This window comes from Ciona intestinalis, chromosome 12 (genome assembly GCF_000224145.3).
Source record: "Ciona intestinalis chromosome 12, KH, whole genome shotgun sequence".
Taxonomy (NCBI): domain Eukaryota; kingdom Metazoa; phylum Chordata; class Ascidiacea; order Phlebobranchia; family Cionidae; genus Ciona; species Ciona intestinalis.
The window spans coordinates 3,413,419-3,424,747 of record NC_020177.2 but is presented as its reverse complement, the minus strand read 5'-3'; the positions used below and the strand labels follow the sequence as shown (position 1 = coordinate 3,424,747).

Below are 11,329 nucleotides of genomic sequence, written 5' to 3'. Positions count from 1 at the left end.
ACTGTATATAGCTATAGGAGTGGTTTAACATTTTAACCAAACGTCCAAACGCAGTTAAGTTTCTTTGTTATGTAAAATATACCTATATTTTGCGTAATAGGCCGGTTGAAATACTCCAAGGCCCCAACGCAAAGAAGCACAATAGGCCAAACTATTAGTTACAGTTAGCTGCAATATTTATTTAATAGAGTGTTGGTTCTGAAAAATGAAGCTACATAGTTTGACTGTAGTTGCATTTGGAATTTTATTTGGAAATTTTGCGTTGGGTCAGACTCTTCCAAACTGCTTAGAGGTAAGAGTAACTTGAATAATTTTTAACACTGCTGGGAAAAGTACCCTTTTTGCACCCTTATTGTAATAATTATGTGTATGAAAATAAAATAAAATTTTTAATGAACAAAAATCCATGTTTTGCAGACTGCATAATTTGTTACGTTTTTTTCTGTTTTTCTTTTCAATTTGTTTTGTTTTACAGGAGCAAACCTTATACACATACACCGACTGTGATTCTGATGGTGGAAGATGGAGAGTGCAAGTTCCAAGAAACCCTGATGTTTGTTCTATTACACAACCAGCAACCCCACTTCGAGGGAAAAACTGCGGTAGGTGAAATGTAGCTGGAAAATGTAAACACCAAAAAAAAACGGAGTTTGCTTTGATCAGATTTATCAGCCCCACTCTATGATCAATATAAGCTTTTCACAATTTTTCGAAAGGTTTGTACTGTATTGCTGGTGTGCTAATGAAAGCAATCAGTAGCGTAGGCATATGCACTAAACTACTAGAGGAACTTGCTAATTGCTTGGCTATTGAAGTATGTCTATCACACTAGTAAACTGCTATTTAAAATACTTTAACTATTTTACAGCTGTAAAAGTTTAAGATCCTATAAAATAAGTAAAATCCTATTAAATATGTAGTTACAGTTTTAAAAATATGTAAAAGTCGTTAAAAATCTTATAATACCAGGTTTTGCATGTGAGGCTGGCAAATACCTTGATCTTGCTTCACAAGAGTGTCATAAATGTCCACAAGGAACATTTTCACTCGGCAGTGGCGTCCGTTTTGATGCCTGGGATGTACTGCCTATGGGATTTGAGACATATGCAGAGTCAGTGGCTTTCGCACAATATGGATACCATTCAAAAAATAACAACTGCAGCATGTATGTTAATAAAGTACAATAGGCTTTAGCAATAGTATATCAATATGGCTGCTATTCTATATCCCTCCCCCCCCCCACTTACCCATCAATGGAATATTTATGTTTATGGTTGAATAATTTGTTGATAAATTATTGAATGTAAATTGATTTTTTCTGGTGTGTTCGATAAACCCTATCCCACCTTACAAGTTTATGTAACTTTATTGGTGGTAATCACCCACAAAGTAACATACAAAGTAAATCGTAAGCTTGCACAAGGTGCATGAACACCCATGTTATAACAACTGTCATTTTTTCGGCCACTCCAGGATAAAATAAATTACATTTATATTATTGTTTTTATGATAGGTCTGGATGGAAGCCCGCAGGTCAATACATCGTATCCAACAAAGATGACTGTACCAGCTCACTCAGTTTTAATGTTGAGTTAAAGCAAAAAGGCTCGGTGTCGTTCACATACCAATACTCTGACCCTGACGTAGTGTTTCATTTTTATGTAAGTAAAAAATTTACAAAAAAAATAAATTCTGTTTAATCTTATGTAAGTAAAGAATTTTCAAAATTTTTTAAATAGACCATGAAAAGTAATTTTCTCGTTGACAAAAAGCAAGCGCGTCTGACGCAATAAATATAACTGCTGTAATTAGCTGTTTTTTGCTCTGTTTAATAAATGAGCGCCATATTACATATTGGGGGTAAATCTGATAAGCATCTTTGTTAAAAGGGTAAAACATACAATAAGTTTAAGAACCACTGGTTTAGTATAATAAACAAGGTTTACACTGTATTTAAAATAGGTACATGCCCTATCATGTAATTTTAATACTTCAGGTCCAAAACGACATGTGCCAAACCATACATGATCACTCTAGGAACGTATTTCTCAACACAACTGGTACAGAGCTTAAGAAATGGAAGGTAAGCAAGAATACTTTTATTCTTTTTGTAAGAATTTAACCAAAACCAGTTTCCTGAATTGCTTAGTTAGGCCAAATAGTCATTTTATTTAGGTTTTAATAAGATAGTACCAAACTTTGGCCTATATCTAAGGTCCCATGACATGCCTTGCTGTAGGAGTAGGACCCCACCCACATAAGATGCAACATGTAAAAATAATGAATTTGCATAATGTTTAAATGCATAAATTTGTATAACTGCCTAGTATTCTGTTTATTATATTCTATATGGGTGAGTCGTACAGCAAAACAGGCCAGGAGGTCATGAATTTATGCTACCGGTATTGCATTACTCCAGCTCCCAGAATTATAGTGGTAGCCCATTAATAATTACTAACACTCATAAGGTGCTAATTCATTATATTCCCTTCTGTCAATCAATAATCTTGTCGTCAATATTTTGCTTTAATGCATCTGCGTGTCACATTTACCAACAAAAACATTAAGCATAAATAATTTAAGACTCCGTGCTACTAATTTCCCTGTACAGTGATCAAACTCTTTGTTAAACATACTCCTGTACAAATGTCTTCCAATTTTTGCTTTTATTGAATAACATAAAAACTAACATTTATTCTTACGTATAAATGAGTTATTCTGTTACCTCTGCTACCAGGCATACTGTAAATAATATTCTTTTAGTGGTAAATCTGGTATACATTTCCTGATGAAGTCTTGCCGAGTGGCAGACAGGGCGTTGGAAATGTACTACCTTTTTATACCAGATGAGCTGCTAAACGATATTTTACATAAATGAGTTATAGTACTGTCGGAGAAAATAGGACACCTTTAGAACATAATATCCAAATATCCTGATCGCGTTTTAACAATTAACAATGATCCTTTTAACAATTAACAAAGTCCTATCTTCCCCCACCCTACTATATATATATATTTCATTTAATTTTTTTTATTTTTTAGTATATATACCCTTTGACCAATAAAATTTACATACCACACACAATTATAAACGATCAATAATTTTTATATAACCGCAACTCATATGGGGTTTCCTGTTTTGCACTGGATTTTACTATTGTGTTTCTCACAGGCTGACTTGGAACCTGGTGCATACATCCTATATTGGAAAACCACTGGGATTATGGTTGGTAACCACAAGACACTTGACCCAGTCAAGATAAGCGTGATTGAGATAACAGGTAGTTATAATATAGAAGCATATTAATCATTTTAGACCATTTCATTAACTTTGGGAAATTTTGGTTTTAACTTTTTAGGACATTTTTATTAACAATGGAAATTTTCAAATTTTAAATTTTAAAAGTTTTTTTAATATATATATAATATATATATATATATGTATATATAAACATTTTATGATGCATGTTAGTCAAAGCTTGTTAGCATATAAAAAATATAACTTTACTAAATGAAAATTATTTATTCTTGCGGGGCAAACGAAGCATTATACACGTACTATTGCCGGCTAATGTTTTTAATGTGTTTTAATGACATTTTGGCCAACTCATAAATGACCACTAGGTTTACCCAAAGGCAGACAGCATAAGAGCTTTGCCACACCATATATATATATATATATATATATACGATTCTAATTTAATTCGGGGAAAATATTTTACTTATACAATATTAATGTTATATGCATTTATATAAAGCTTAGGCAACTATATCTATAGCTGTCTTTTGCTGTAAATCTACTTTGATTATAATTCTCAGGTGTTTCATATTCCACGGAATGCCATAAGTGTCGGCCGGGTTACTACGCCGCTAAATCTGGCTCACGTTGGTGCGAGTTGTGTCCAGTGAACACTTTTAGTGACCGTGGTGCACACGAGTGCTCCCCGTGCAACTTGGACTTACAGTACGCGCCAATTGCGTCAAGCGAGTGCAAAAGTCGACCAGCTTGTAAAGAAAAGGATTATTTTGCAACGCATTCTGAGTGTGATTCTAAGAAAATGGTAAGTCATATTTATAACCATGGAAAAAATGATATTCTATCGCAATATTTCTGAAAAATCTTATCCTATCTAGACAAAGAAAATGTACAAGTGGATTGAACCAAAAGTTTGTTTGGACTCGTTGCCGGATTCTGTTTCACTTCCTCCATCCGGCCAAGAAGAAGAATGCTCTCCCTGTAACCCTGGTTTATATCCTTCAACCAACTCAACTTGTAAACCATGCCCAGCTAACACTTTCTCTGATGGCTCCCACGGTAAGTGTGTGTTCACCCACGAAGTTACATACGTGGTAAAACTATGGTCACCCACAAAGTTACGTACGTGGTAACGCGTAAGCCAGCACGATGTTTATGAAACAGAACACCCGTGTTATAACGACTGTCCTTGCACCGCCACCTGAGGGTAAACAAGTTACATTTCTTCATTCATTTTCTGTTGACTATTCTATGTAGTATCTGGTTGGGCTTGGTGGTAAAGTGCTTGCTTTTTAAATATAAGATACTGGGTTCGGTGTTGATATTGATTGTGTCCTTGGGCAAAACACAAACTATGTGTGAGGGGGTGAGGCTTGAGAGTCTGAGATATTTTTAGGCCAGAGTTATCCAATAACCCCAACACCTAATATTCTGTATAATACCACAGTCATTGCCAGACTGTATGACTAATGGCATGGATGTGAAATGTTTTGTTTCATGGAAAAAGTGTTGTTTTTTTAATCTAAATAGATTTGTTATTCATAGCATGGCAGAGTAATATACCTTGTTTGTTCTTCTATTTTGCCTAACAGACATATGTTTAACTTTTATACCTCTGAAAAATCCAACACTAAATCATTTGCTTTAATTTAAAATTTTGAAGTTTTTTAAATTTATTTTTTTGGATGTGCACAGAACACAGTGTAGGCCAGGGCTTTTCAAACTTGGAATCGTGTAAGAAAATTCAGGATTCGTTGAGACTATACCAATTTACACCAAGTATTGCATATATTAGGCTATACTGTAAACCATAAAAAGTCATGAAATTTTAAGAAATAAAAATGTTTGTGAACAAAAAGTTTGGGAAGTTGTGGTAAATACCGTTCGTTACTAAGCACTTGAGACTTTGTTACGCCATACTAATAAAACGTTCCAGTCACGTTTTTAAATCCATCTTGTTCTGCTTGATTTGCTACAAATGCTGATATAGTGAATCACGGGGCCTATTTCTGCTACCAAGTGTTTTACACTGACTGGGTTTTTCCACTTGATATATATACCACGAATTTAAAATTGGAATTTTTTTGTTGTTTTTGTTTGTAATTAATATTCTTATTAAATTCTGAATTTAAAAGTTAAAATGTAAAAAAACAAACAATTTAAAATTTGTAAATATGTATTTATATATATATAGTATACCAGTATGGCAGTATTACAGCAATGTAGCTAGACATTGTGTAAACCATTGCTAACAAACTGGATTATATTATATAGAATTATTCAATTCAATTGACAATACTCATTCAGTGGCTTGCGAATTTGGTAAAGCTACAAAAACAGTGCCTAAAATAGAGTCGATCCAAAACTGTATTAGGTTACATTTAACACACTGGCTCATATACCCTGCTAAGTAAATGTTCACCCAGTTTTAAGTACATGGTGTAGAACAATAAACGCTGTTTGCTGGATTGGTAATATAATGTTGATTTACAACTGGTCTTGTATGTCTTACCTGGCAAGACCAATATAATATACTGTCTTGGACTTTGGTCTTATCTTTTTATGTATAATCGGTATACTTTGAGATTGTTTTAAAGTACAAAATTATTCTAAAGTACAAAAGTTCAAAGTTGTTTTCTTACAAGAACATTATTTTTTTTCATTCTTAATTAAATCCTGCTCAAAATCCAAATTTTTGTCAATGTCCCTGTTTCATGGGCCATATTGTTACTTGTTTAGCCAACAAGTTAAATATACATAAATATCTAAAAAAAAATTTTTTGGAAATAAATTGCTTAAAAACAATATTAAAAAAAAAATTCGCCTTTTGTCAATTACAACAGTACAGTTTAAAATCAATTTTCCATATGATTCAAAAAAATTACGCTCTTTATAGAGTGCCACGCGTGTCCTGCCAGCACCAAACCACACTATGGATTCTTTAACTTATGGTGGCAACAACTACCTGCAAATATGAAGACTTCATGTATAGGGCTCTCAAAGTTAGATTGCAGCCAGAAAAGGGTATGTTTTTTCTTTTCTTAAAACATATTATTTCCTTCTTTTTTTATCAATAGGCATGTTTTAACAACTGTTTGTTTTACCCATCTTTGCGCTTTTGTCAATTTTTGTTTGTTACGTTTTCACTTACAGGGTTGGGAAGCAGCTGGAGATGAAGTTAGGACGGTATCCATTGACTCTGGTGAAGCTTATCTTATTTTAGTGATGTCACTGCATGGGTTTATTGAGAAATTGAATGAAAAAGAGTTTGGTCGAATTACTTTTGCTTTCCAACTGGACTGTGACGGAGAATGCCAGCTCTATTTTATGAAGGTACTTTTGCTGGTTGGCTTAGTCTTATTTTGTTACATTATTATATGTGGTAGCATGTGATAGTGGTTAGCGCGCCTGCCTCTAACCCAGAGGTTGTGGGTTCAAAGCTCGTTGCTTCTACCGTTGTGGCCTATAGGTCCTTGATCCGGACACAAAGCAATTGCTCCTACCCAGTCGTCATATTACTAATAGGTTGTCCAAATTATCAGTCACATCAGCGGACACAAGGTGTAGGAAACAGAACATCCATGTTATAACCAATTTTTCACCACGTTAGGATAAACAACTTAAACACGGTATATTTCCTCAATGCATTGACAGGACATACGAAATGTTGGAACAAATGTTGTCGAAAGTTGGAGAAATGAACAACTCAAGCAAACATATACATATTCAATCACCAGCAATGAGAAAGATGTCTCATTTACATGGGCCTTTCAAAAAAGCAAAGGGGTAAATATTATAAAAATATGAATATTCTTTTTTTAATTTTATTCATAATATTGCGCTACTTCCGCTACCAGGCATAATGTAAACAAAATTTTTGCGGCTTAGCTGGTATAAAAAAACAAGTGTATTTCTAAAAAAGTGAGTATAAAGTATATTATTTCCATGATGAAGTCTTGCCAAATGGCAGACAAAATGTCGGAAATACACCTTTTTTATACCAGGTGAGCTGCAAAAAGTTTGTTTACATTATGCATGGTAGCAGAAGTAATGCAGTATTATAAATATAGGGTTGTGTATCTGTATGTAGTGTTATTAATGTTTCCATATCTGTCTTTAATTTTTAACACACTTCATAAAAAGTAGTTTAGATGTAAACATTTGCATAATTAAATCATAAAAACTGACCAAAAATCTGTGTTTTGTGCACCTGTTTAAAACTGACCAAGAAAACATGTTTCATGCACCTAATTAAAAAATTAACTAGAAAACCTGTGTTTATGCACTTTTATATTTATCCATGTTTTTCACTCAGAACCCAACGGACACTGCTCGTGTTTTCCTTGTCAACGTCACAAACACTGTCGGTAGCTCAGCGGACAGCTGTACACAGTGTGCGGTGGGACAATCAGGAGGTAAATGACATTTCCTCCTCCATGAATCAATACCTGACACTTAGTTTTGCTTTTAGGCGACAAATGCATTCCCTGCCCCAAAGGGAGTTTCATAGACCCAACCACAAAGCAGTGTGTGGCCTGTAGTGGTAACAACAGGCTAAAACTGGATAAAACCGGTTGTGAGCCTTGTGGTGTTGGTACAAAGACAAATATGCAACATACATATTGCACCAATGATTGCTATTTTAATTCTCCAACTGTAAGTTGTTATCACATTACCTCAATAAGTTATAATTTATTACATATATATGTTTTATTTCATGCAATATCTCATGTCCATATTTTCAAATTTTATATCAGGATAATTTTATTACAAAGTGTCTTGATCAAATACGCATATTTCATCGATGGTAGCGGCATTGAGCTTTGAACCGAGTATTATTCGGTTAAAAGTGCTCTTACCACTAAGCTATGAACAATAGTAATAGAGCTATATTCTCACAACTCTCATTGACCGGTTTTAATATCTTTCCCCACCCTACTATATCTTAAATGACAACTTTTTTTATATTACTTATTTTTTTAATTAAAAATTCATAGAAAATGGCATAAATTAAAAAAATTAAAATTGATAGAAAATAATATGAAATAAAAGATTGAAAAATATTAAATTTTCAGACAAACCGTCAATACAACTTCACTGGCCTCCCAAGAACCTATACTGCTGTCACTGTTCCAAGTTTCACAAGTTCGGGGCGAAAATACAACCATGTTTATAACTTCAGTCTGTGTGGAAATCAGGTAATTTTACTATTCGAATTCAAGTTTTGCTATTTGTCTTGCCCCGTTCCACAATTTTTAGCGCGCATGCCTTTAAACTAGAGGTTACGGGTTCAAGGCTCATATTTTGTAGCCCTTTGTGAGCGATTTTGGACTAAATTTGTTAGCACATTGGGCCAACATTTGGTAGACCAAATTTTGTTCAATGTTTCTCCAATAATTGTATAGCCATATTTAAAGAAAGTGTAGGTTCAAATCGTTTTGCCAATTACTTGAGTATTTTCTATAAATAACCTTGTTTACTGTAGTTTGAATTGCGTTAATTGGACCTTTTTGCCCCTTGTGTTTGGCTCTACAGTGTGGGAATGTGTTGAACTTCTACAATTTGAATGATAATTATCATATGCAATTTGGATAGGGAAATTTAAAACACTTTCAAAATAAACATTACTTCCCATATATATAGTGTAGTAGGGTGGGGGAAGATGGGACACCTTTAGCATACAATATTTAAATATTCTGATCGGGTTTTAAAAAATTAACAACGGTCTGTGGGTGTTGTCAGGATAAGTTTTATAATCTTTGAATGTTCTTTGATTACCACCAAATAAGGCAAGCAAATAAGGTGAAAAGGTGTCCCATCTTTCTCCAACCTACTATTTAATAATTTAATTTTAAAATAGTTTAAAGATTTTTTTGGGGGGTGGGACAAAATAAAAGTTCAAAAAAGTGTTGTTTTTTTTACTCCAATGTAAAACTAGTGACCAAGACACTCTTAAACAGAAATAAAAAAGTTAAATTTTTTTTTTAAATAAAAATTTTAATTTAAAAGAAATATTTTTTTCTACTCAGGGCGTAGGTTCTGCAGAATGCATTGATAATATAACAGCAGCAAACCAGTTTTCAAGTGAAAAACCAAGTGACAGTGTAATGGGGATGGTGTGTAGATCAACTGCTGTCATCATGTATGGCAACCAACGTGAGTTATTTCTGCTTATTTGTTTTTATAAAGTTTTTGGTGGTTTGCGTACCTCTAATTCTGAGGTTGTGGGTTCAAGGCTCCTCTCTGCTACCATTGTGGGAATCTGTGTCCTTTGGCAAGACACTTGACGACAATTTCTTCAACCCAGTAGTCACTAATGGGTTTTCTAAATTATCAGCCGTATAATGTTTTTTTAAAAAACAGAACAATTACCCACAAAGTTCCATACGTGGTAATTCTTAAACTGGCATACCGTGTATGAAACAGAACACCTGTGTTATAACCACTGTCATTTTTCCGGCCTCACAAGGATAACGCATTCATTCAAATTCAAGTAGGTCCTCACTCACAAAGATTCGAATAGAAGTATTAAATATATAGCTGTATTAAACTGTTACCATATTTCCACAGAAGACCATGTTACTGTTCATTCTCAGCCCACGTTATTTTCCACTGCCCTTTCCGAAGTAACACAGAAAGTCAATGAAACTAAACCACCGTTCCCAAAAGATGAGACTACAGACTTACCTGATGTAGTTTACCACATGCTGTAAGGCTTGTCTAACTAATCTACTTTTCCTATAATACAGTATGTTACTGTGGGGGAAGACCGGACACTTTTAGCACATAAGATCTAAATATCCTGATTATATTTTAAACAATTAACAACGGTCTATGAGGTCTTATAATTCTTTGACTGTTCTTTGTTTACTACCAAAAGGGGGCGGGAAAAAAGATAAAACGTTGTCCTATCTTCCCCCACCCCACTATATAGTACTATGGGGTAAGATGGGATACAGTTATCACATTATACCCCATGTTTCCTAGTTGTTTTTAACAATTAACAATGCTTTTAATGAGTCGTGAGGAAACGTTCCTTTAATTCTAGCATTTATATAGTTCTAATGTAGTAAATATTCTCTGTTTACTACTAAATCAGTAAATCGTAAGACAAAAGTATCTGACCTTAATTAAGAACAGTTGCCAGAAATAGTTTTTACAATAGTCATTATACCTTTTTTATTGTTTTTTTCAACTTTCACATTTAAAACATTTTGTTGCACTACTGGTTAAAAAATATAAAAACTTTTTAGATTTCTGCCACTGTTTTCTAAAAACTTGCACTTTTGTAGAAAAATTCCCCCCCAAATTTTTTTTTTCAATTTACAGTCACAATGATGCTCATGATCACACAAATGAGTGTCCTCATGGTCGTCATAGTTACATTCATATGAGATGTGATCCAACTATTGCTGATGAAAATGGAATCGTGAATATGCAGCCGTGAGTTAATTTTACATTAATTGGATAAAACTTGCTTTATTGTGGCCGAATAACGACAGTCGTTATAACATGGGTCTTTTGTGTTATACGCCTCATGCCAGCTTTCGAGTTACTTTTATATGAATAAATTAGAAAAAATATAAAAACAGGAATTCAATCACTTTTTTATTCTTACGTGGCCGGGTAACAGCAGTCGTTAGAGTCGTTACAGCACAGCTGTCTTATTTATATAGCTTATGCCGTTTTTTTATATTTTGTTGCTGAATTTGTCTGTTTTTTTTGTGACCGAAAGCTGTTTCTTTTTTGTTTTTTTTGTGTAGTTTGCACAATTGTGTTAGTTCCAGCAAAATTTAGTAAAAAAAAATTCACAGACAATGTCCTGATGGTACTTGCAATGGATGTGATTTTTACTTTTTATGGAGGACTCCATTGGCGTGTCCTCTTTGTGTAGAGGATGATTACGAGGAAGTAGCAGGAGGGTGCTCCCATGGAAAACTTGTAAGTTAAATATTTTAACTTAAATAAACAAAGGTATTTTTTTAGATATAGTCCTATCTTTTTCTGTACAAATATGTGTGTAGTACCATACATTGATACATATATAGAATTCGAACTTATTGGATTATATAT

The 11,329-nt window shown here is 33.7% G+C and overlaps 1 protein-coding gene across 1 annotated transcript in view; it reads left to right on the top strand.

Annotated features, from left to right (window-relative positions):
- The first annotated feature begins 76 nt into the window (after positions 1–76).
- The window catches only part of LOC100177828 (UPF0577 protein KIAA1324-like), a 14,290-nt gene continuing 3,037 nt past the window's right edge, over positions 77–11,329 (top strand). Inside the window, exons 1-18 of the mRNA XM_026836954.1 lie at positions 77–292; positions 476–602; positions 970–1,165; positions 1,514–1,661; positions 1,997–2,083; positions 3,173–3,281; positions 3,820–4,061; positions 4,135–4,315; positions 6,153–6,280; positions 6,410–6,589; positions 6,911–7,042; positions 7,572–7,671; positions 7,728–7,912; positions 8,332–8,454; positions 9,286–9,412; positions 9,827–9,965; positions 10,586–10,699; positions 11,071–11,197. Of these exons, the coding sequence (XP_026692755.1) occupies positions 206–292; positions 476–602; positions 970–1,165; positions 1,514–1,661; positions 1,997–2,083; positions 3,173–3,281; positions 3,820–4,061; positions 4,135–4,315; positions 6,153–6,280; positions 6,410–6,589; positions 6,911–7,042; positions 7,572–7,671; positions 7,728–7,912; positions 8,332–8,454; positions 9,286–9,412; positions 9,827–9,965; positions 10,586–10,699; positions 11,071–11,197 (2,532 nt within the window). The 5' untranslated portion in view covers positions 77–205. The remainder of the gene's footprint in view (positions 293–475; positions 603–969; positions 1,166–1,513; positions 1,662–1,996; positions 2,084–3,172; positions 3,282–3,819; positions 4,062–4,134; positions 4,316–6,152; positions 6,281–6,409; positions 6,590–6,910; positions 7,043–7,571; positions 7,672–7,727; positions 7,913–8,331; positions 8,455–9,285; positions 9,413–9,826; positions 9,966–10,585; positions 10,700–11,070; positions 11,198–11,329) is intronic.